Below are 26,344 nucleotides of genomic sequence, written 5' to 3'. Positions count from 1 at the left end.
TGGCTGAAGAGACAGCACACTTAGTGAATTTTTTTCTTTGATCAACCCCTTGTTGAGCAATTCTTGTCATTATTCATTTTAATGTTCAAATTGTCCCATGATTGGTCAGTGGAGCCCCTTCGACCTAGCTCCTATGTCTTTTTGTTATGTTCCCATCAGTCTTTTGACATTTTTTTAAAATTTATTTATTTTTGTCTGCACTGGGTCTTTGTTGCTGTGTGTGGGCTTTCTCTAGCTGCGGTGAGTGGGGTGTACTCTTTGTTGCAGTGCGTGGGCTTCTCATTGAGGTGGCTTCTCTTGTTGTGGAGCAGGGGCTCTAGGCACACAGGCTTCAGTAGTTGTGGCATGCAGGCTCAGTAGTTGTGGCTCGTGGGCTCTAGAGCACAGGCTCAGTAGTTGTAGCACACGAGCTTAGTTGATCCGCGGCATGTGGGATCTTCCTGGACCAGGGCTTGAAACCGTGTCCCCTGCATTGGCAGGTGGATTCTTAACCACTGTGCCACCAGGGAAGCCCCCTGTCAGTTTTTGAGCATGTTTGTACATTACAGCAAAAGATGTTCCAGATTTACCTGTACTTTCTCTGCTCCAGCCCTGGAACCCACCATTTCTCCAAGTTCATTTTAGTGGGAATTGACAGTGAAAACTAGGATCTGAGCCCTAGGTGAACTCATTGCTTATGAAGTGTCATTGTTTCTAGATCTTTCTAGAACTAGAAAATATATACAAAACTATTAAAATACACAAGTTAACTGATAGCTCTAATTTTATCCAGTGAAGTTTCTCCTCTTTTCCCCCCCAGTTTCTTTCATGTCTTCCACAGTGAACACGCTGACTAGCAGCAACATGAATATATTTCTACTCATCAGCTCAAACCTACAACACGCACAAATAAGCTTTGGAATTGCCTTTTTTTTTCCAAAGAAAATCATATTCATACATGTACACATACACATCTATTGATACATAGGCAAAGGTCTCCCTTTTTCCCATTTCTGCTATACTGAGCCTTTTAAGCCTTTGCTGGCGTTTTGGTTCATACACTGGGGTCGGTGTATTTGTTCCGTCTAGAGGAAGCGGGAGAGCAAAGCGCTGACTGGGTATCCAGGAAGCCGCCCAGGACCCAGTCCTGTGGCCACGAGGGCGCCTCACCACATGGCCAGGGCGGGGTCCGAGGGCTCATAGGGTTGTAACCAGGTGTCACTGTCCTCCTCTTCGGGGACGCGTTTCTCTCTAACTGGCAATGGGCAGATGGTAAGTGGATCTGGGTGTTCGCTGCCGTCATGGGCTCTAGGCCTGAAATACGCGCAGAGTGTCCCAGAGAAGGTGTCCGTGAAGGTGAAGATGTGGGAGCCACTGGATACGTTGAAGAAGGACAGCTTTCCCGCCTCGCAGTCCAGAAAGATGCCCACGCACCGGGGTGGCACGCGCATGGTGAGCGCGACGCGGTGCGGGTCCAGCACGAAGTACTCGCAGCCGTTCCAGAGCCCCATCACCCAGTAGCCACCCGCCGGGCTCAGGCGCGCCTGCCCTGCGCGCGGCACCGCTGCCAGGCACGCGCCTAGGAACCAGCGGCTGCGGCGGCCCACGTGCACCTCCCAGTAGTGGCGGCCCGTGGAGAAGCGCTCCCGGCTTAGAACGCACATCTGCCCGGAGAACCGCTGGGGGTCACCCGCCGCTGAGCCTGGCGCCATCCTGCGGGAGGACACGCTCTTGCCATCCTCGGAGACCTCCAGGCTGGGGTGGGCGGAGCCAGGATCCAGGGTCACATCCACTGCGCAGAGGCATATGTTTAGTGCAGGTGAAGGACGGTTCTGCCCCCACTCCCACACCTGTCCCCTCCCCCGACAGGCAAACCCTCTAGTTCTCCCGATGGACCAATCAGTGGAATAGTCACGCCCTCTCCTGCAACCCCCTTCCCACCACCCTGGTACTGAAGGGGCATGAAAGTCACTTCCTAGTTTTTGAAAGTGATTAGAGGAATCCCATTTCTTTCCTGAACCGGAAGGTTCTTGAATTCCATGGTGCCATGCAGAGCAGAGAGAGCAAATGAGGTAGGTTTGTGGGGATAGAGGTGGGCTCACTTTCCCCAAGACCTGATCAACGGGAAGGAGCTTAGGGCTGATTCTGTCCCGGCTGCTCTCACCACCCTGTGTGACCATGAAATCACTAGTGAGCTCTGGGACTCTTCTACAGCAATTTTAGGATTTTAAAACTGAAGGGGACCTCTGAGATCATCTAGTCCAGTACCCTGCACTCCAACACCCCATCCCCCCAAAAAAACCACACCCATTTGATGGATAGGAACTCTCTGTCAGATGATGTGGGAGGTTCCTTACAAACTCTGTATTCTCTCCTGCAAAGAGGCCCTAGTAGCAACCTTTCTGCCAGATGGAAACAAATCTAGTAATATCCTATAGTAAAAAAGTAATATCTAGTAATATCCCAATAGTAAAAAAGCTATGTGCATGTGGGAGCATGTGTGTGCACACAAACGTGTGCATATGTGAGTGCAATCACATTAGTGCATGCGAGCATGTATGTGTGCAGGCATATGTGTCATATTATGTGTTTTATAAGTGAGCTTGTGTGTCTGTATGTGGGCTCCATACTTGGCTCCTGGACAGACCCTTCCTCTAATCTCAGTTCTGGATACCTCCCTTCTACTTAAGATCCAGCCAACCTAACCCACAAGGCACAGTTCCTTGGCTTCAGTTACCTGCATGTTGTTGGGCTGCTCTCCACTCTGAAATCAAACAGAGAGGAAAAAGAGGCTCAGAGATCTGAGTCAGTAACCCTAGAACCTTGAGGGAGGCTCAAGGTGCAAAAGGGACGCCTACAAACTAAGTAACCTCATTCCCATCATGATAGCTGGCTTGGATCCAGACTGGCCTGTGTCCACCATGGCATCTTCCCGAGAATTTGGGATTGGGTAGGGGGCTGGTGTCAGTGCTGGCTTGTACCAAAGCTGTATACAGGCTGAAGTTGTGCTGGAAACAGTGGGATGACAGAGTATGTGGGCAAAGAGAACCAATACAAGCAACTGGGATACCTTAAAGGATGGAAATGAAGCCTCAATCTCTGACTGGCTTAGTCTCCAGGAGGCCCAGCTGAGCTTGGCTCCTGTCCTAAGACATCCTCTGGACACCCTGTCTTGCCCTCTTTCTTACCATGAGCCATTCTGTGTGGATTTCTGTTTTGTTTTATCTTGTTCTATTTTACAACAAGGAGAGCACCAAAGTCACAAAATGCAAAAGCAATAGAAGACATTTTCAGAGCTCCATAAATTTACAGCAAGACCTTGCAACCCTGATTTTGCATCAGAATAACCAGTAGATCTTTAAAAATATAGAGCTCTTGCATAGAATAACTCAATTCGATAAAGATGTCAATTCTCCCTAAATTTATCTATAAATTCAAAGCAATCCCATGTAAAACTACTTTTGGATTTTTTTAGAAACTTCATAAATTTATCCTAAAATTTATATTTTAAAAAGGTCCATTAACTTTAAAAAGGAAGGGGAAATGGAGGAGGACTTGTACTTTCAGGTACTTTAAAAGCCAAAGTAATATGTGACCAAAAGACAAACCCATGAAGACATGGGAACTGAATATACACTAAAGGTGATACCCAAATCAATGGGGAAACCATGGATGGTGTAGTAGGTGGCATTGGGAAAACTGACTCTTTATTCGGAGAAAAATTGCTGGATTCTTGTCTAACAACACCACGTAAAATGGTGAATTTCAGATGGATTTAAAACCTGCACATAACACATATACAGTGAACAGAAGAAAATGTAAGAGACTGTCTTTGTGACCTAAATGTAAGGAAGATCTTCTTCAACAAAACTTCAAAAACACAAGCCATTAAGGTAAAAATGTGATGAATTAGCTTTTATCAAAATTGGTTATTTCTTTTCAATAAGGGGCACCACTGGACAAAGCTAATAGCAGGTGACAGAAGAGAAGAAGGAATTCACAATGTATAATAACAATGAGGGATTAATATCCTATATGTATATATCATATTCTATAATGATAATAATAATAATGTTGCATGAAGGATGCCTGCAAACCAAAAGGCTCCATTCCCCAGCACTGACACCAGCCCTGTCTTGTGAATCAACAAGAAAAAGATAGCAATGCCGTATGGAAAATAGGCAAAGGACAGGAACTGGCAATTTTCAGAAGAGGAAGCCCAAAAAGCTAGCTAGCATATAAAGAGATGCTCAAACCTCTTAGCGTCCAGAGGAGTGCAAACCAAAAGAACAATTACTTATCCCCATTGACTGGCAAACTTAGAAAGCTGGCTCACACGGGATGTGGGCACATGGAGCCTCCACTGTGTGAAGGATGATGGTGCTACCTTCAGGAGATCCTTCTATCCCACTTAGTGACACATCCCCCATGGGCCAGCAGTTCCCCTCTTGGGTATACATCCCAGAGAAATCTCCACACAGAGCCAGAAGGCAACACGTTTTCAGATATTTATTCAGCATTGTTTGTGGTGGCATAGAGTTAGAAGCAGGCTGGATATCTACTCCAGGAGGGTGGCTAGCTCAAATGGAGTGCTGTGCAGCAAGGAGATACAGACTAGATTTACATGCGGCAGCAGGGATGGATATTAAAACACAGCAATGAGTGAGAAAAGCAAGGAACAGCATGAGACTGTAAATGTCTTTACAGAAACTGAAGTGCACGTGCACAAAACAGAAATTCACCTCTTGCAAGAATACATACAAAATAAAGATACACATTAGACTGTTTGTTTTATGGGGGAAATGGAGGAAGGTACAGGGAGAAATATTTACATATAAGGTAACATGCCTTATATTTACATATAAGGTAACTCTCACCAGGAGTGAGGGTCTTTGAGTGGGGACACCAGGAATCTAGGTGATTCTGATGTGCAACCAGGATTGGCACGAATGATTTACCGTATGCTTACACTTCAGGACAATATAAAAGTAAAACTCAAATATAACCTATACCAAGCAACAGAGATTAATGCATGTGTGTAGCTATGGAATAAACCAGAATGAAGCACAGTTGGTTAGTCAGAGCAGGTGACCGGGATGCTGAGATGTGACGTGGACAGCGGGAGGAAAACGGGCTTCACTTACCAGCCTGGCCTTCAGCCCTTCTCCAGTCTGAAGCAGCCAAGGGAAAACAGAATTAGAACACCAGGTCCCTGCAGCTTCCTTGTTCACATGTCAAATTTTGCACCCACCCCTGCTCCTCTCCCCTCTCTCCTGCCACCCACACAGCCAGCAGAGTTCCAGCCTGGCCATCATACCTGGTTGGGAGATAAGAAGAACATACACGGACAACCAGATGCTACAAGGGGGACAACAAGAAATAGTTCTAAGGGGGGGATCACTTACCCAGCTCCACTTGAAGTTTCCCTGTAAGCAGAACACACAGAGAAAACATCAGCCTTTGGATGAGTGGAACCACCTTCCCAAGGCAGTTAGGCCACTGGGAAGAGGTTTCTCGGTCTTAAACCACTGCTCACCCCGATCCCATCCTGGATGCTGCATCACCCATCTGCAGGATTCTAACACCTCATCCTATTCTTTGCTCTAAGGCAGAAATCTGCACAGGGCTGGGAAGGGAAAACTGGTCTTGTTACTGAGGAGCCTCCTTCAAGGGTTCTGGTCTGGTTTGGAGTGGCTACTGCTCACTTGCCCTGTAATACAAGCTTTTCCTGGGGAGGAAGTCCTGTGTAAGTCCAGGCACTGAGCACATCCTGCATGAGCCTCAGGGTCACTTACTGGGTACAACTGGGAGGACATCACACTCAATTACTTCCCCAGGCCAGATACCAAAACTCTGATATTTTGCCACTAGAAACGCATTCCTCTGATTTCTCTAATCTTTGTCCTCTTTTAAAAGTAAGACTCGGGGGCTTCCCTGGTGGCACAGTGGTTGAGAATCTGCCTGCCAATGCAGGGGACACGGGTTCGAGCCCTGGTCTGGGAAGATCCCACATGCCGCGGAGCAACTGGGCCCGTGAGCCACAATTACTGAGCCTGCGCGTCTGGAGCCTGTGCTCCGCAACAGGAGAGGCCGCGATAGTGAGAGGCCCGCACACCGCGATGAAGAGTGGTCCCCGCTTGCCGCAACTAGAGAAAGCCCTCGCACGGAAACAAAGACCCAACACAGCCATAAAATAAAAAATAAATAAATAAGCAAATATGGTTAAGAAAAATATATTAAAAAAAGTAAGACTGGGAAAGGCAACAATATACACTAATTCGGCCTATGATGTTAATGACTTATTGTGGCTGTTTTTGTTGTTTGGTTGATTGCCTTTTTTGTTTGTTTGTTTTCCCCTCCATGACTAGGTAGACTGCAAGACAAGCTTCAACTTCACTCTTTTGTCTGGTGTTTTACTGGGGCTGACAAGGTGGTTCTCAAGGTCTTCCCCCACCCATGGTGGCCTTCTCCTCTATCCCCTCTTCCTTTGGATTCACTCTTCCCTCCTCCCCCCACGTGGTTTCAAGGTGCTGAGTCCCCCTGGGAAGAAAAGTGGATTTGATAAATTGCTTTCACTTTGGTGCAAATTAAAGATGGCTTCCTTCCCAGTGACATTTGCATTAAAAAGAGAAGGTTATCGTAGGAAGATAAACCAGAGGGAGTAGACCTTTTACAGTGGAATTGTAACTGAATTGTACAATTTGCAGGAGAGGGCCTGGCAGAGTCTTTCCAGAGGGTCTTAGGTCAGGCTTCCTCGGCAGGTGCGCACAAATCGGTTTCGGAGGGGGAAGGCGGGAGGCGCAGAGGGATGGATTTCGAATTAGAGCGCTGCCATCCATTGCTCTCCAAAGGGGGCCTAAAATCACTGAACCCCTGCTTCCACCGTGCGCCGGGGTTAACCCCCTAGCCCACAGTCAGCACTGTGGGCATGGCACCCAGAACTCACCCAGTTCTTCTGTGAGTTTCCCTGGAGAAAGAAACGAAGAAAAGAGGAAAACCTCCATGGATCACTGAGGCCTTGCATCTCCAAAGTGCACAGACTTGGAACCCCATGTGCTCTGGAGAACCAGTTTGAGCTGGACTCGAGGGAGAAGTGGAAGAAAACCTCTGCCGCCCCCCCGCCCACCCCCGTCTCTGCCCTCTCCCAACCCCCCCCCCCCCCCCCCCCGCTGTGACCTACTCGTCTTCTTCACCCAGCGTCCCCACTTCTGCTAGTCAGGGATGTGCGCGAAGAGCGCGTCTTGCCCTCTGCTTACCTTTGTCCTTCTCCGCCTGCTTCTTCAGCTTTTCTGAAAGCAAGAAAAAAGGGGAGCAGACGTGAGTGTACGCGCTCCCCTGCCTGTTTCCACGACCCATGCCAGCCCTGCCTCCGCAGGATGGCCCCTCAGCAGTGCCCCGCTATGGCCGCCTGCACCACTTTCCTCTTGGGCAAAGCCAACTCCAGGAGGGCAGTCCCCAGCCTGTCTGGTACCTTGGGACCTCCGTTGCTTCCGAAAGAAGTACAGCGCCAGCGTCGGGAGGAGAGCCAGGAGGAGGAGCGTTCCCACCAGAGTCCCGAGGAAAGCTCTCTTCCAGGGAGAGGTTCCGGGTAAAAATACGTCTGGAAAACACCCCACATGGAGTTGTCTCGATTTGGTCTTCGCTAAACATTAAGTGAGAAGACTAGTCTAGACACTGCGTGCCGGAAAACCTTCCCAGTGAGTGGTTGATGCTTCCTGGGCCCCAGCATAGCCCTCTGTAAAACGGACCTGAGAACCAGTCTGCAGTGCTCTAGAGAGGTAGTAGCATCAGAGGACCAGCGGCGAACTTGAACTTGCACAGCGCAGAGGAAAACACTGCAAACTGAAGGATGTGAAAGGAAGGTGCTGATGGGCTCTGCCCAGTCCTCCAGCTTAGAACTTCTGTGACCACAGCCCTGACCTCCCTCTACTTCTTCCTGCTCTTGCTTTACATCTAAGGGCATGACAATCCAAGGTGCTGATACCTGAAACCCAGTGAATAACTGCTCTCTACCACTCTGACGAACCACACGTCATCTCCCGCTTCTTGCAAACACCTGGCTTCTACTTCTCATCACATCTTTGGAAGAACTGTTAGCAAAGCTTTGTGGGGCTGACTGACAGTTCTCTTCCCTCTCCAGGCTTCCTAGGGAGGATCTGCCCAGCGGGAGAATGTGGGGCAGGGTTCGCAAGGACCGTGGCTGGACAGTAAAGAAATGAATGCAAAATAGAGAGCAACCCTTTAGAAACTCTCGCGGCAGTTTAACAGAATAATTTTGTGTCTGTTGAAGACAATAAGAAATTGGTGCTTTTATCTCAGTGGTTTTTAAATTTTTTTATTTTTTTATCGTAGTAAAATATACATAACCTAAAATTTACTATCTTAACCATTTTAAGCTTATAGGTCAGCAGCATTAAGTATGTTAACATTGTTGTGCAACCATCACCACCAGAACTTTTTTCATCTTCCCAAACTGAGACTCTATACCCATTAAACACTAACTCCCCATTCCCCCCACACCCCCAGCCCCTGGTAACATCTATTCTACTTTCCCTCTCTATGAATTGACTATTCTGGGTACCTCATATAAAGAGAATCATACAATATTTGTCCTTTTGTGTCTGGCTTATTTCATTTAGCATGATGTGTTCTTTCGGTTTTCAATTTTATTTTTCTAGCAGTGCATTTTTATTGTCTTGGTTAAAAGTATTGAGCTACAAAGGATTGGTCCTTCACCACAGGTGTTTTTGTAGCACTGACTTAGGGGTTAAAGAGCTCAGGGTCCTATGCCTCCCTGACCTGCAATCTCCAGCCTCTCCTGCATCTTCCCAGCTCCTCAGATAGCTACACACATTTCCATCTCAGGACCTTTGCACTTGAATGGCCTCTACCTGAATGGCCTCCTTGCAGATATCCATGTGACCCACACCCTTTGTCAAGGTTAAACACAAATTTAAAAACTGGATTTCCCCTGGTGCAAAAACGGAGGGAGATTCCCCTTTCCCTTCTCTTAGACTATTTCCTTTAGAAAATTTGTAAATTCTTTCTCTATCCCCTCAAGATGTATACAAATCTTTTTGAAAGTTAAATAAGCCCCTTGGCAATTTTAAAACCCAGGAATGTTTTTCTTAAGGAGCTCAGAGCCATCTCTTTGAAATGGAAACATCAAGGAGAAAGTACCCCCTATCTCCAGGTCTGCTGGGAGTTTCACTTAGGCACCTGGCTCCAAGTTGTAATTACATGCTTGTCATAGAGATAAGAGATATCTTATTTCTCCTTTGGATAAAGACAATTAGCTAACACAGATGTTACTCATTACCCAATTACCAGGTAAATTTCGGGTGCACATGGTGCTGATCAAGTCCTCTTACCTGAGGACAAGTTATCGCTTATAAGGGTGAGGTTTCTTTCTGTTATGGTAATATAACTATTGATTTGGACCGATGTGAAACATGGCCCATAGGTTGGGTTTATCCTCAAGACTTAAAACAATTAGAGCCATGAACGTTAAATCCTTCAAGTGGGTGCCTCACCATAAAACTTTGATCCTAGATAATGGTCTTCCTTTGAACTCAGTGCCTAACGGTCTTCTTCCCTGATCCACCACTTTTAAATCCATATATACACCCCACCCTGCCTTAGCATGCTTCCCTGCTTCATGTTTCTCTGTCTCAGATAACAACTTCTAGCATGCGCTCTAATTTACTCTTTTGTGTATCTGTTTCCCCCGCTGGAATGTGGACCTGAGGCCAAGGGTTTGGGGAACATTGTGGGTGATCAATAAATATTGTTTGAGGGATAAAATTAGGACCACACGGGCTCTCATGATGCCCTCTAATAACCAGAGTTTCTGGATTTTAGTGCCTGGTCTTTGGTTCATAATGTTGGCTTTCTGCGGCCTCCCCCGATTACTGTTTGGGTTGTCAGTTGTACACTCAGTAGGTTCCTGATATTATGTCTGAATTTCAAGGTGTCGAGTTTAGCCCACCCCATACACAGCCAGGCTCCAGTGCAATTGTGTCCTAATAGATGGTCTTTGGGATAATGGACATGGAGAACTTGAAGACTAGGAAGATGAGGGTGAGCTGGCACCCACTGACCTGCTATCTGGACCACGAACTCTTTCTTCTGGCCCAGGAGGGGGTTCTGGATGGAGCAGGACACGTTGCTGTGGGCCCCCCCTTGGACGACCACAGAGGTTTCCAGACTGAACAGGCCTTGGGCATCCTTGACGATGACTTCAGTCTCTGGAGGCAGGCATCGTCCCTGATGGTCTCTCCACTGAGACTGTGGCTTGGGGTACCAGCCACTGGAGCTGCACCTTAGCTGAATGCCTCCCTGCTTGAAGCCCTCAAGGGAGATGTGAGGGTCCGAGCCCAGCCCTGAGAGAGGCAGGAAGAGTGGGAAAGATCAGGCTCCTTCCCAGAAGCGGTATGCGAAGTTCATGCCACCATTCACCATTTGCAGTCACCACAAGGCATCGTGACTGTGACTGCTCATAACACACTTGTGGGCTTGCAGCCCTCCACCAGTGGACTATAAATGACAGGCTAAATCACCGGTGGCATGTGGGGACAGCACTACCTCTGAAGGGCATTTTAAAATAGGGAAGGGCTACTGATATTTAGTCATATAATGCAAGGGACAGTCCCCCTAGAATGAAGAGTAATCTCACCCCAGATTTCAATAGATTGTCTTTTCTCTCTCTTGAATCCCACCAACAGTCAAGTGGCTTTGTTATATATACTTCTTTATCTCTCTATCCAAGTAAGCTAGCTTTATATTTTGAATAAGCAAAACATTAAGATGGTTTAAACATCAATACTGTAAAAAACACTAGATCAAAAAAGCCCCAGGCATTTCTCCATCCTTTCCATCCCATTGCACCCTCTCCTCCCTTAAGTAACCAATTTCATTAGCTTCTAGTTTATCCTTCTTGTTTCTTTTGTGCCATGTTTCTCCTCCTTTCTTACACAGAAGTTAACATGCTATAGAACCTCTTTTGCATTTTCCTTTTTTCTCTTAAAAACATCATATAAATCACTCCACATCAGCTTAGAGCTCTTTCTCATTTTTTTAGCTGCATAGTGTGATAGACCACACTCAGCGTCTATGCTTGGACATTTAGGGAGTTTCCACTGTTGAACAATGTAAACTTATACATATGCCTTTTTTCATATTGGAGCTGTGGGAGGTGTATCTTCAGGGTCAACTCCTAGAGGTAGAATTGCTGTTCAAAGGGTAGATACACAGGCAGTCCTGTTAGCCATTGCCCAGTCCCCCTGACCTGGAGCTGCAGGACTTTGAACTCCACCAAGAAGGTAGGCGGGGAATTCCCTGGTGGCACAGTGGTTAAGAATGCGCCTGCCAATGCAGGGAACATGGGTTTGAGCCCTGGTCCAGGAAGATCCCACATGCTGCAGAGCAACTAAGCCCATGCGCCACAACTACTGAGTCTGTGCTCTAGAGCTCGCGTGCTACAACTACTGAAGCCCACGTGCCACAACTACTGAAGCCTGCGCGCCTAGAGCCCGTGCTCCGCAACAAGAGAAGCCACCGCAATGAGAAGCCCGCGCACCGCAGCGAAGAGTAGCCCCCGCTCCCCGCAGCTAGAGAAAGGCCGTGCGCAGCAACGAAGATCCAATGCAGCCAAAAATAAATAAATAAATAAATAAATTAATTAAAAAAAAAAAAACCAAGGTAGGAGGGGGCCTGCTTCCCCACACCTCCACCAAGAATGTGTGGTCCAAATATTGAATGTTTGCCGATCTGATGGGTAAAAAAATTGTATCTCTGTAGCTTTAATTTGCCTTTTTCTCACTATGAGTAAAAGTAATCATCTTTTCTTATGTTTCAGGGCCATTTGTGTATCTTTTTTTGTGTGCATTTTTTGGTTCATTTTCTAATGAATCTTTCTTTTTAACACTTTTTTTTTTTTAATTAGAGATATTTTCCCTTTCTCTGTTCTTTTCTATCTACTCTTGACCTGTTTCTAAATGGACCATTTTCTCCTCTCTGTTGGGGCTTGACCAGGTCACGCACCTGCCACCTCCAGCTCCCAGACCGCTTCCCCAGTGAAGTCGCTGGAGACGAAGCGGCACCCGTACGGACCCTCGTCAGCGGGGACCACGGGGTGGAGCCTCAGGGTCACGCTGCCATCAGCGATCTCGTCCGTGACGAGTTCGGTCCTGTTCTGGAACTGCGCCATCTGCTGGCCATAGAACTCCTGCCGCTCCCGGTACAGGTGCACCACGTCCGAGGCCTGGCTCCGGAACCAGCGGATCTCCATGTGCTCGGCGTCCCGGTACGGCGACAGGTGGCACGAGAATTCCACCTCATCCCCGACGTGTGCCAGAATGGGCTCCCCATGGCCTACCACCCTGACCTCCTCTAGGACGAGAACCCAGACAATGGCCCAAATCAGTGCTCCTCAAATATGTTTTTTTCCAGTAAACCATTCAAATGACAAAGGTGAGACACTCTACAGGATGACCGGTCCGGTTGCATGAACAAGTAATTGTCATGAAAAAGTTGAGTGTGCCACATTAAAAAATACGCAAGGAACATTACAACCAGATACAAATGTGTGGTGCTGGACTTGTAGCTGGTTTGAACCAACCAACTGCAAATATTATTTGGGGGACAGTTATGTAAATATGGCCAGGGCATTAAATTAAATGGAATCTTTGGCAAAAAAAAAAAAAAAAAAGCAAGTTTCAAAACCGTATGTACACTATCCTCTTATTTGATTAAAAATTTGACATATTTGCATAAATGTACAGAATAAAAGATCTGAAGGGAAATAGACCAAATTATTGATAGTGATACTTTCTGCCTGGTGGGAATAGATGTTTTCTTATTTTTGCTTTGTCTGATTTTCTAACATGTTTAATGCACATGGACAGCTTCTGTAATAACAAAGGGTATTAAAATAATCTAGGGGGGCTCCTTGTTTCATGGGGTTTCCTATCTAAGGCCAAATCCTGCTTTCAAGATTTTAATTTATCTGGATCTTTCATTTGATTGTTCTCTGCAGTGATGTCTCGGTATGGCTCCTCTACTCCCTGTTTTCTGCAATTTCCATGAGAGTTGCTATTCCTGCTGCAGTGCCTTTCTACCCAGCATGACTTCATTCTTTTTTCTGGCTTCTGTACACCTCTTTTCTTTCTTTCAACGCTCAGCTTAATCCCACCCTAAATTCTTCCTTTATGAATCTCTCCCATCCTTCACTTTGCCCATATAGCATGGGGGCACCTTTCTTCACTCCATTTGAGACCCCTTGTTGCCCACTGGGTATAGCCCTGACACCATCCCTACCAGCTTTCCTCTCCAGGTTCTCTCCAGCTGTCCCTGCCCCCATGCCTGATGCCTGGCCCTCTTCCTGGGCACACCCTGCCTCAGTTTACTCTCCATCTGTCATCCTCCTGGAGAATGTGCATCCTGCAAGGCTCTACTCAAATAATACCTCTTTTCTATGGCCCTTCATGGCTTTCTGGAAAAAAACAAACTGGTCTCTTGGTTGTGCTCCCAAATCCTTGGGTACATTTCTCTTGCAGCTCTGGTCACACAGCTGGACAGCCGTGTATGTCATGTCTGTCCCCCTCCCTTGAATAACTGAGGATCTGGGCTGTGCCTAGTCACCTTGGTATCCCTGGTTTCCAGCTCAGGGAATTAGGGAATTGTATTTGCATAACTAGTTTACACTCTCTGTTAGTTGCTTCTTTCATGAGAGATGGTAAGATTAGGATCCTTCCTGCCGTTCAAAAGCTATGGCTTATATGCAGGAGAGGAGTTAAAAATATTTTCCAACTGGTTCAGCCTAAGCACAGACCAATAAGAATTTCCTGGCACCCTGCTGCTATGCCTTCTGCCATGTTTGTGAGCTGTGGAATTGTGGGTGGCTGCAGGGATGGTGGGGGAGCACTGTGGGTCTGGATGGTGTTTGGGGGCGGTGGCTCTTTAACAACTCGGATGGAAATCTTATATTTTAGCCCCTGGCACAGCCTGGTACCAGGCTACAAGATCTCAGCCCTGGGATCACCTGCAGGAGGGGTGGGCAGAACCTGAGGTGCTCACGTCCTGGCTGTCTGGGCTGCGGATTAGACATGTTACCTGAGTGCATCTCCCCGGGCTGAAGGAGGAGGAGGAGGTGAGTGAGGAAGAAGAGACTGCTGGGAAGACGTCCTCGCTGGTAGGAGTCCAGGGAGACTGGGAAATCCATCACTTTTCCTCAGCAGTGGGGGCCACCTGGAGAGGGACAAAGAGGTACTGGAGTGACGCAGGAGAGCTGGAACTCCATGCATCAGGCCTGATGTCTTTCACTGCCTCAATTATTTTTTGTCTGGTTCTTGCAAGCTCCAGTGCCTGGCTTCTTTTCAATCATAGCCAGATGTGAGAGCTGCTTCTAATTTTAACAGGCGACACTGCTTATGGCATTGTTGGCCTCGCTTGGACTCACAGAGCTGAGAGAGGACAAGGCCAAAGGGTCCCAGAGGAAGCAGCTTCTGAGCTTCGCATTGTTTAGAGCCAGGAACAGAGCCATGCATTGTGTTGGGGCTGAGCTAGAATTTAGTGACTTTACCCAAACAAAGGGAAACCTATAAGGATTCCCAGATGCATTTTCCTTCTCTCTGCCCAAACTTGCTCCCAGTTCCCTTTGACCTGGAACATCAGGTCCACAAAACAGAGGAACAAACACAGAGTTCTAATCTTTCCGAAGTAGGATGCATGCCTGGGCTGCCTTTTAACTCCAGCCACATCTAGGACACCTTCTTCCATCCCTGAGACTTCAGATGAAGCTCCCAGGAGGTCAGCTGGTGACTATCACTGAGTCAATAGCATCTTTGAGACCATAGTGATGGTGCCGTCCCATCTAGCCCTCCCCATGCCTCATCTGTGGCACTGGAGACCCAGCCCCAGGCAAGAGCTGTTCCCTCTTCACTCCTGAGGCCCCTTTGGGACCTGAAGTAATGCCTCACAGTGTGAGAACCAGTGAGCCTGGGCAGCTGTACATCTTGGGAGATATATAAGCCTCTCCACATTTCTCCTCTATTTAGTTGTGAGACTTTAGACAGATTATGTAACTTGCTGAACCTTAATTTCTTTGCTTAAACAATGGAAGAAACCAGTCCAACTCAGAGGGTTGTTAAGCTTAAGCCTCCTATGGGTGGGATGGGTGCTCTCTAAAGAAAAGTCAGGGACTTCCCTGGTGGTCCAGTGGTTAAGACGCCACACTTCCAATGCAGGGGGCCCCCGGTTTGATCCCTGGTCAGGTAACTAGATCCCGCCTGCATGCCGCACTAAGCTCTCATGCCACAACTAAAAGATCCCACATGCCACAACTAAAAAGATTCCGCATTCCCCTAACGAAGATCTCGCATGCGGCAACAAAGATCCCGCGTGCAGCGACTAAGATCCGGCACAGCCAAACAAATAAATAAATATTAAAAAAAAAAAGTCAGCTCCTCTCTCTGCCTCCATCTTCCAAACATCTGCTCTCTGCTCTCCATCTTCTTCCAGAGGCTGCCTCCCTCTCCTTTCATGCCATCATAGCACCCCCAGAGCAGAAAGCCCCATGCAGTTTCTACTCTCCAGCTCCCCCAGTCTCCCTTCTCCCTCTGTCTGCCACCCCACTCCACTGTTTGGTTTTCCTTTTCCCACAGACCTGCGAGGTGGCACGTGTTCCTGGGGTCCTGTGGCTGCAGAGTCCCAGCCACACCCTCAGCAATATCACTAGTGGGATGTAGATGAAGGACTTTATTTTTTTATTGAAGTATAGTTGATTTACAATGTTGTGTTAATTACTGCTGTACAGCTAAGTGATTCAGTTATACACATATATTTTTTAAATATTTTTTTCCATTATGGTTTATCATGGGATATTGAATATAGGTCTCTGTGCTCTGCAGTAGGACCTTGTTTATCCATTCTATATATAAAAGCTTACAGTAAAAAAAAAAAAAAAAGTTGAACTCAAAAAGAGTAGAATGATGGTTACCAAGGGCTGGGAAGGGGAGGGGGGAATGGAGTAAATATTGGTCAAATGGTACAAACTTTCAGTTATAAGATGAATAAGTTCTAAAGCTCTAATGTACAGCATGGCGATCATAATTAATAATACTGTATTGTATACTTAAATTTTTCTAAGAATAAATTTTTAGTGTTCTCACCACACACAAAAAAAGGTAACTTTGTGAGGTGATGGATATGTTAATTAGTTTGATTGTGATAATCATTTCACAATGAATGCACACATCAAAATATCACATTGTATACTTTAACTATATACAATTTTTGTCAATCATACTTCATAAAGCTGAGAGAAAAAAGTATTAGCTTTTAGTAAATTATTTTTCTGCAACTATTGTGGTAATCATTTCACAATGAATGCACATATCAAAATACACATTGTATACTTTAAATATATACAATTTTTATTTGTCAATCATACTTCATAAAGCTGAGAGAAAAAAGTATTAGCTTTTAGTAGATTATTTTTCTGCAACTATTCAGGTGGTCATATATTTTTTTCTTCTTTATTTCCTTTCATCTGTTTTTCAATTGATTTATTTAATTTACCTTAATTGACAAAATTCTTAGACTAAAATTGTTAACAATAAAAAAAGAAAGCTTACAGTAGATGAAGGACTTAAAAAGCTGCTGGTCGGGGGCTTCCCTGGTGGCGCAGTGGTTGAGAATCTGCCTGCCAATGCAGGGGACACGGGTTCGGGCCCTGGTCTGGGAAGATCCCACATGCCGCGGAGCAACTGGGCCCGTGAGCCACAACTACTGAGCCTGCGCGTCTGGAGCCTGTGCTCCGCCACATGAGAGGCCACGATAGTGAGAGGCCCGCACACCGCGATGCAGAGTGGCCCCCGCTTGCCACAACTAGAGGAAAGCCCTCGCACAGAAACAAAGACCCAGCACAGCCAAAAATAAATAAATAAATTAATTAATTAAAAAAAAACCAAAAACGGAGCCCTGGGATTAAGAGGTACAAATTAAAAAAAAAAAAAGCTGCTGGTCATGCAGCAGAAGACTAGTCTAAGGAGGTGTGCAGGTGAGTTAATGGAAGGGAGGCTCCCTGACTGACCTCTGTGCTGGAAGGACATTGGCTGACAGGACTACAGCAGGAGGGAGGGGCAATGGCCTATGAGTTGAGTGGGCCAGGGTCTGCGGGCCCTGCCCTTCCACACGCAGGTGGGAAGACAGAGGGGCAAGTTGGGGTGGCTCCATTCATGTTTCAGAAGGGACCCCTCAGGGAGGAGATAGGAGTCCCCTCTGAAGTGTGCCCGGCTGATAGCCAGCAGCTATTGGAATCATTATTCACACAGTAACCAGCAGAACAGAGCCCTTGGGCCAGGGTCCAGGCTCAGGCTGGACAGTCCAGGCTCTTGCCCTTTTGGCTGATGGCAGGAATGTGTCTGTGACAGGCCTAGAAACTGGCAGCAAAGGACATAGAGCCCCATGGGGTGAAGTCATGAGGGTATATCAGCACCAGCTAATGCCTTCCAAAACAAGAGGGGCTCAGAGAGTGTTTCTGGATCCATTTGGATCAGCCAGACTCTGAGGAATTGGTCAAGACTTGTGCTAGGTGGTAACTTGAGTCCTCCCCAAGGCAGCAATGGGGCATTAGACAGGCCCACAGCAGGGGGCAGGGGCACCTCCCAGCAGGAGCACATGCTCCAATATTCCCAGGCAGGGGGAGGCTGCCACCTGTCAGTCAGTGTGTTCCAGACACAGGAATTACTATCAGGACGGCAGTTCTCTGCTGTGATACATTCATGGGATTTCAGTCACTGAGGCTGCAGGGGGAAGAGGTCATAAACACACATATACACATGCATGTGCCCACAGTAATAAAAACTAATATAAATTGAGCGCTTACTATCTACCAAGTACTTACCTATATCAGAAGTATTATTACTATTATTATAGGACCAAATTACAGGCAAAGAAACCGAGGGGCAGGGAGGCCAAGCGACTTGCCCTGCACACACGGCTAGGAGGTGGTGGAGTAGGGGTTCCTCCCAAGCTCTGCCCTTCTCTTGATACAGATTCCACACCAGCTGTCGTGTGTCAAAGTTGGGTGCACCCTCAGTTTTCCTGTCCCCCAAACTGTGACGCCTGTTAGGAATCGCCTGGTCACAGACTGCAGTGCTCACCCTGACAGCATCTCACATGCACTGAAGAAGTGGTTTGAGACCCCATATGTCAGCCACAAGACTAACCAACCAACAAATGCATAAAAATTTAAAAATCCACTTCTGATAAAACAACTTAAAACTGGAGTTTCTCTTAGACCTTATCAACAGCATCTTCTCTAGCAGAAGGTAATGCCTTGTGGTACCTTTCCTTCCAACACTCAAGGACCTGACTTTAAAGACTTTAATAGGAGGGAGACAGTCTGGCAAATTCTTGAAGGGACTTCAGAAGGGCTGAATGCCCCTTCCTCATCTAAAGGGCACCCTACTCCCCACTCGCTGCCTGAAGTTTGCCTTTTCCAACCTCCTTTTGCAGTTGAAAGTCTCTGATCCTTACCCCTTGGAAGGGAAACACTTTCTGATTTCAGCTATTCGCATCACAGTGTAAATGGATTTCAGATTATTTTTCTGAAAAGAAAAAGAATGGGGAGGTTTTGCGGGGGAAAGTTGAGACTGGCCACGTTGCATATTTGGGGAAGACAGAGGACCCAGTGAGGGGAAGGACAGCCAGAAAGGGGGTCTCAGGCTGGAGCTAAGCTTTGCTGGTGGGGTACATGCTCCCTGCTCTCCAGGGAGCCTCTGAAGACTCAAGGAGGAATAAGGGGTCGTGCACACCGATGCCAAAGAAATGCTGCTGAAATGCGGCTACCTTCCACCCAAGCCTATCTTTCCTCTTCCTTCTTCTTTCCTTCTCATTTTTTCCCTGGCCTCACTCCAACCCCATTCCAGTTTTCTCCTCCTGCATCCCCAGTTCCTAAACAACATTTATGTTCCCTTGATTTCCAGTCTTCAGCTCTTGAGTTTCTCTTTAAAGATTGTTATATTTTGCTTTTGCTAATTTGTAAGCTTGGGCTGTGTGTGCTTTGCCTTTCTCCCATTCTCCGTATCCTAAGCTATGAGCCCCCAGGCATAGGGCTTTTGCACTCTTGCACCCGCTCCCCTTCTAGCACCTGCTGCAATGCTTTGCCCTTCACAAGCTGTCAATGAATGCTCGCTGGCTTGCTTTGGTTTTTATTTCAATAGGTCCACAAGAGGGTTTCCACCCCCTTGTCTCTACAGGAGATGAATTGTCCCAAGGAGGGACCCTCTTTGAGGCTTCACATGGCTTGAGGGGGAAATGGGATGTGTCAGAATCCTTCCTCTTCAAGTGGAGCTGCCTAAATGGGCATCTCCCCTTGGTCACACTGACATCCCTATCCTGCAGCCAGGCTCAGCTGATAAGATGGTGCCAACTCATCTTGCACTCTCTCCTAAGCCCTCATTTCTGCCTGCCATTTCTGCAAGGTGGAGGTTTAGACAGGCATTGAGAATGAGGCACATACCTGGCAAGTAGCAGCAAAGGGTCCAAAATGGCGGATGAATCCTGGTGATCTCAATTTCCCTGCAAGGGAGACAACTGTGAAGTATCCAGATTCCAGATGCTAAGGTCCCCTAGACATGGGCTGGCTGTTCAGTTGAGGGGGACCAGCTCATCTTTGACAAAATTACCCACCCACCTTCCACCTTAAGACACACGCTGCTTGCCCTGCCCTTTGCTATAAAAACCAAGATAGATAGAACAAAACGAGGAAGTCTCTGTCACATCCTGCCTGTGTGAGGAAAACCATGAATTGAATTTCCATGGAAAATGTCCCTCCAAGGTCTTAGAAGGAGGGGAAAGGTATCTGGGAGGTTTGTAGAGACTGTAAACTACAGAGGCTCAGAGCAGGGAAAAAACGCTCCAGCTGGCTGCCCGGGATATCTGGGGCTCCAGGGAGGCAGGATGGCCATGCCTGGCTAGCCCCTCTCTCTTCACCATCGTAGCAAAAGATACAGAGACAGGACAGGAATATCCACTAACTAAGGGTTAGGAAAGGTCTGGCGCTCAACTCTTAACCAGCTATACCCTCCTCTGCAGGGTAAGGACAGTAAGAAAAATAACCCGGTAACTTTGCCATAAGTAAAACCTGCAAGAGCTGTTCACATACAACTTGGAAATACAGTGGGTGCTGTCCTGGGATTTCTCTAATGGAGTGGAACTCAAAAAATAAGAAGCAATGACTACCCCACCCCACCCCACCCCATTTTGCCATATGCCACTGTGCAACTTTGGTGTTCTTGGGAGAGAAGCACAGTGGACCAAGGTGACAGCCACCTGGCTGTACCCCGACACTGACATCCTTCCTAGGGGACAAGTCAGATCTGTGACACGGGGTAACTCAAGCACATGGAAGACTCCCAGAAATGCCTGTTTGGGGAGGGGTCTGTGCAAGTGCTAGGGTTCTGGGTTAGTGGATGGAGGTGAAAACAGTGAGCTTTGGGGCACCAATTTTTTTTTTTATAATTCTTTATTTTATTTATTTATTTTTGGCTGTGTTGGGTCTTCCTCGTTTCTGTGCGAGGGCTTTCTCCAGTTGCGGCAAGCAGGGGCCGCTCTTCATCGCGGTGCGCGGGCCTCTCACTGTCGTGGCCTCTCTTGTTGCAGAGCACAAGTTCCAGACGCGCAGGCTCAGTAATTGTGGCTCACGGGCCTAGTTGCTCCGCAGCATGTGGGATCTTCCCAGACCAGGGCTCGAACCCGTGTCCCCTGCATTGGCAGGCAGATTCTCAACCACTGCGCCACCAGGGAAGCCCCAGGGACACCAATTTGAAGGTAATGCTCCATATTCAGGCAGGCTGGTGCATGCATCCCAGGCTTATGCATGCACAGAGACATCCCAGGACAGCAAAGGGGGCTGAGTGGTGAGCTCAGGTCCCTGGGGCTGGGGAGACAGAGGGGTGCTCAGGGACAGATTAAACATCAAATTGACACAATAAAGGGCAGGATCAGGGAGATGATGGGGGCGAGGGGAAGGGGACAGAAACTCTGAGTGGAGGGAAGTGGTCAGCACGTATGGGGCAGGAAAAGCTATGGGCTTGCCACGAGCATTTATGAAAGTCCTCAGTGGAATTGAAGGCTGGACAAAAATAGATGGGACCAGATTGCAAAGGACTCTTCATTCCACACAGCGAAGTGAAACGTTGATCTACTGGGCAGTCAGGAGCCATTTCAAAGTTCAAAGGACCTGAAGTGATTCAGGCTAGAGAAGAAAATGATGGTTGTATGGAGGGGTTGTTTGGAAAGGTTCATCCTGAGCTTTTCATTGGCCTTCCCCTGTGGTCCTCCACACCACCTGGGGAGAGGGGAGATTGTTACAGCAAGAATGCAAAGGCAGCAGGCAGAGTTCACTTCTGTGACTTCCAGAAGTCACAGAAGTCACTGCTGGGTTATGGGAGGGAGACCCCACCTGCCACTTTCTACACCTCAGGGTGCATCCTCCAGCAAGGACACGGCCCAGTGCCCCTTCCCACCAGCTGCATATATGCACCTCCATTCCAAGGCCTCAAGAAATGCATAAATGCCTGTATCCAAAAAGAGAGTGAGCTCTGGACTCCTGGAGAACTGAAAGTGAAAAGGGAAGGACCCTCACCTGCCCTTGGACAGTGGGGAACTCAGAGCTACTCCGTTGGGTCACTTAGGCCAATTCTCCTTGATGTACACCGGCCCTCACCATGAGGTTGTCTGAGGGGATTCAGGGGTGTGGGAGCAGGAGAACACCCCAAGCACAAAGGCCATTCTCACACATAACATGGGGAGATGGAACAAAAAGTAATGCCAAACTCTCAAGCATATGAATTAATCATTCTCCTCTGCTAAGGAAAAATAGCAAAAGAAATGGCGGTAAGAGCAGCTTAAGATAAGCTTGTGAGCACAGATGCAGGTTTGGGGGAGAGAGGGCAGTCATCTTCTCTCCTGAGTTTGAGAATACATAAAATGTTTTCCCTCATCTTCAGTCCATGCAGAAATTTGTATCACCCCTCTCTCTACCTCTCAGTGCTCATTCTAGCTTTTCCAACCTTCTTTCTTTTTATTCTTGGCCCCTAATCTTTACGAGTCAAGCACCCACGGTGGTCACTTCCACCCCCATGCATTTTCACCCCGCGTCCTACCCACCTCTTCTCTCTGCCAATCTCTTTCCCCAAGTTCCTGCTAAAAACTTCTTCCAATGTCTTCATGGATGAATTCCTCCACCTCTCTCTGTGCACACACTTCCTCCTTCTCACTCTTCAAGTTGCCCCGTACAGTTTGAGCTCGTATAAATGTCTAATGGGGCCACATTTACAAATGTCTTTATGTGACTATATTTTCTGTTCATCTACAGTTCTGGCTCCTGGTGTTCAGTGCCAAGTTTCCTTGACCCTTGGCATCTTCTTGGGTACCAGCAGAGATTCCTCCTCATGAAGGATACTAGCTAATCGCATAAGTTGATACACAAAAGAGGACACGATCATTAAGGGAGATCGTTTTTGCTCTGCACTGCTCAGGGGCAGAAAGATTTGCTAATTTCTTACCAACCTTCCCCCAGCCCAAAGCATGGCCTCCTGAGCTTTCCTCAGTACATACCTTCTTTTCTTGTTTTCCAGGAAACTCAGACTGAAAGTCCTGTGCCTGTCAGCTGGCAGGGCACCCACCATTGTGCTTTTGTCACACAAACGATGAAGTGCACACATGCATTGAGAGACAGGGAGAAGCACACTACCTGCTCTCTGAAATGCAGGCGCTCATCTTTAGCTGCGTCCTGGGAGGTGTAAAGGGCTGCAAGGGCTGCACACACCCTTCCACTGCCCAGTCACCAGTCTCCAAGGTCAGCAGGCATTTCTGGGGTCACTTGAAGAGTATTGCCCAAAGGCATCAGCATTGGGCTCTCCAGCCTCAGAGGAATTCCTAGCCGGTAAAGAATTAGCCAGCATCCTCTTACAATGTGCAAAACCAAATAGAATGAAAATTGGTTGTAAAGAAGCCACCAGCTGAATGCAGATCCTGTTGAGAACTGCCTGAGGGGGGAAAAAAGGAGGATATCATTCAGAGTTGACCTCTTCCGGGGACTACTAAAATGTTTGTCCCACAGCTGGGACAGCACACCAACTCCTGAGCAGACCCCAGGAAGGAAAATGGAGGAGGGAACGAAGAGACTAAGATTAGAAGTAAGTTCCTCCACAGCAGGTAGGAGATAGAATATCTTAGAGATCACCTCTCCCAAGCCCCTCATTGCACAATCCAGAACTCAAGCTGCAAAGTGCGTGAGTGACTCCACCAGTGTAATAGGAAGGCAGAGTTTCCATGACACCACATCCCTTGGGAGGTGCATACCCTACGGCCTGGTGCAGTTCTGAGAATCTGTCCCAGGTGAGGCCAAGAGCTGGTCATGGACACAGTATCTCTGTTCAGACTTGGCTTTCAAGTCTGCAAGGGAGATGCTTCACATCATCCCACACTTGTTGCTCTGTGCACCTTTTCTATCTTGTCTGTCGTGGCTTCTGATGGGCAGAAATTCATTATTACACACACAAAAAGCTGCACTGAATGTGTTCTGTGCGTTTGTGTAATGATTTCCTTAGAACAGAAGGGGATTTCTGGATAACAGAGAACATGCATTTAAGGTTTTGATGACTACCCTCCAAAAATGTTACACCAATTGCCACTTTTAGCAGCAGGGTATAATGGTGCCCATCTCTGTGCACACTTTTAATAAATGCTGAAGTCATAAATCTCTTGCATTTTGCTCTATTTATTTTAGTGTGTCTTTTCCTATCTCTCATTCATGTTTATGGTCTACTTGTATTTCAGGGCTGTGAGTTGTCTGTTCTATCTCATTTATATTGGATTGCTTACCTTTTCTTATCAATTTGTAGGTGTTCTTTAGATATTTTGGATACTGACTAGAATTATTTTACCCATTGTTTCTGTTTTAACTTTACTTACAGCATCTTTCATCTTAGAGAGATGTAAAGTTTTAATATAGATAAATATGCCAATATTTTATAGCTCCTGGGGTCTGTTTCATGTTTTGAATATCAATATAATTTTAAATGATAAACACGATACAAATATTTCTAGTATCTTCTAATAATTCTATAGGTTTTATTTCATTGATGTTCATCAGGAGTGTGTGTGCATGTGTGTGGTGAGGGAATATAAAATTTCCAGTGGAAAGTAAATGTCATATCACTTGTTAAAGAAAAACCGCAGTTTTTCCCATGATTGAAGTGGCATCTTTATTAATTACTACATTTCCATACAATATTGGGTCTGTTGCTAAAGTCTCTGTTCTGTTCTGTTTACCTATTTATCTCTTCCCACATCAGAAACACATTGTTTAGTAACATTTCGGTATTTGAAGGGCATCTCACTTCTGATTTTGCTTCCTTTTTTAAAGTGTCTGAAGTATATTTACATATTTGCTTCTCCATATGAACTTCAGAATCGTCTTCTCTATTTTTCAAAATAAACATCCTGGGATTTGGGTTAGAATGACTGACATCTTTATTATATGTTAACTTTCCACCCAAGAATATTGTCCACTTTTTGTCCTTCAGTATAGTCTTTTCATTTGCTTCTTCAGGCACATTGTTAAAATTTTTTCTCCTAGATTTTATTTCACAGATTGTGTGGCTATTATGAAAGGGATTTTAAAAAGTGTTTTTATTCCTTATTATTAGTGTATGGGGAAAAATCATTGTCTTCTTGTTTATATCTTGCACCTGACCACCCTTTAAAGCTCTCTCATCAGTTCAAATAATTTTTCAGTGGATTCTCTTGGGTTTTCTAGGTAGACAACTTTATCATTTGCAAGAAATAAATTTTTCTTTCTATTTAAATATTTATGCCTTTAAAATAATATTTATATTCAAAACATGAAACAGACCCCAGAAACTATAAAATAAATTATTAGCATATTTATGTACATTAAAATTTTATATCACTCTAAGATGAAAGATACCATAAACAAAGTTAGAACACAAACAATGGATAATGTATCTGCCACAAGATGAAGTGTCTGTATTTTATTTTTTTTATTTTTTTATTTTTATTTTTTTTTAATTCAAGGAGGTGAAGATTACAGCCTCTACTTGAACTTCCTTCCGTGTATATATTTAACATATTTTAAATACATTTTCTTCTCTTTCTTCTCTTTTTTTTGTGGTTTTGTTTGTAATCTATTTATTTATTTTTGGCACAGGCTCCAGACGCGCAGGCTCAGTAGTTGTGGCTCACGGGCCCAGCTGCTCCGCGGCATGTGGGATCTTCCCAGACCAGGGCTCGAACCCGTGTCCCCTGCATCGGCAGGCAGATTCTCAACCACTGCACCACCAGGGAAGCCCCAGGACTATTGTTTTTTTATTATGTTTTTTGTCCAATTTTACTCTTTAAACATGAGCCTGTATTACTTTGATAAACTTAAGTTTTTAAAAGTGCAAAGAAACTTAGTTCCAACCAAATCTGGGATGTGAAGTCAGGTTTTATGTGTGAGTGACTCAGTTAGTTTATTGGCCATATAAAGAGAGAATAAACCACAGGGGAGCTCACAAAATGAATCTCCCCGCTCCCCATCTCTTTTTTATGCCACACACACACACACACACACACAAATACATCTGTGTGTGAGGAGTGTGGGGATGTGCATGTGTGTAGCCAGGCTTCTCCATGGCTTTCTCTCTCCTTTCCTCCCAGGAGATGAGTTTTTGACCTCTCCTTCCACAGTGTCCCCTTAGCTATTTTGTTTCTAGACAATAACTCCTCAGCCCAGCCCACCCCCATACTCCTCTCAGTTCTTGGTTTCATATTTCCCACCCCTTCGGGACACACAGAGAACCAGCCCTCACCTCTGCCGCTCACCAAGTACTCCTAGACTCTCTACTCCCTCTGGGCCCCTGGACTCAGTCCCTCCTCCAACACCAGCCCTGCCCCCTCTCCTGAGGCTCCTCAGGATCCATGCCTCCATCCCTAGGCTCGGAGCGTGGATCTGGCTCCTGATTTATGCCCTACGACCCGATCCCCATCGCTGTCCTAACATGGGAAAGCTCAGAAGGCTACCCCAGGGACAAGGTCCCGAGAGCCTCCACTAGCCTAGGTCTGCAGTGGTTTGACCCTGACCCCATCCTGGGTTTGACTAACAGCCCCTGGAGACTGCAGTCCTGTCTATTGCTGCTTTGTTTTGCTTTTCGTGTTTATTATGAAAAGCAATATGGTGGTTGGCATTTTGGGGGCAAGATGTTCATTAGCACTCATATCCCTAGTCTGACTACCACTTTACGTGAACGTTAACTTTTTCACTTATTCATGAGGTTTAGGCAAAGACACC

At 46.5% G+C, this 26,344-nt stretch overlaps 1 protein-coding gene across 2 annotated transcripts; it reads right to left on the bottom strand.

Annotated features, from left to right (window-relative positions):
* Positions 1 to 912: 912 nt before the first annotated feature.
* On the bottom strand, positions 913 to 19,668 carry BTNL9 (butyrophilin like 9). 2 transcript variants are annotated; one of them, XM_061190149.1, is made up of 11 exons: positions 19,505 to 19,668; positions 14,092 to 14,226; positions 12,022 to 12,369; positions 10,080 to 10,361; positions 7,451 to 7,579; positions 7,236 to 7,268; positions 6,926 to 6,946; positions 5,385 to 5,405; positions 5,124 to 5,150; positions 2,717 to 2,743; positions 913 to 1,771 (listed from the first exon to the last, which is right to left on the bottom strand). In XM_061190149.1, the coding sequence occupies exons 2-11, from the start codon at positions 14,198 to 14,200 to the stop codon at positions 1,146 to 1,148; spliced, it is 1,623 nt and encodes a 540-aa protein (XP_061046132.1). In that variant the 5' UTR covers positions 14,201 to 14,226; positions 19,505 to 19,668; the 3' UTR covers positions 913 to 1,145. The 2 variants fall into 2 exon arrangements, with proteins under 2 accessions (XP_061046132.1, XP_061046133.1); XM_061190150.1 differs by lacking the exon at positions 5,385 to 5,405 and adding an exon at positions 5,297 to 5,337 and having other exon boundaries at positions 1,696 to 1,771.
* Positions 19,669 to 26,344: the final 6,676 nt, after the last annotated feature.

This window comes from Eubalaena glacialis, chromosome 4 (genome assembly GCF_028564815.1).
Source record: "Eubalaena glacialis isolate mEubGla1 chromosome 4, mEubGla1.1.hap2.+ XY, whole genome shotgun sequence".
NCBI classification, from domain to species: Eukaryota; Metazoa; Chordata; class Mammalia; order Artiodactyla; family Balaenidae; genus Eubalaena; species Eubalaena glacialis.
This window is presented reverse-complemented; position numbering and strand designations above follow the sequence as displayed.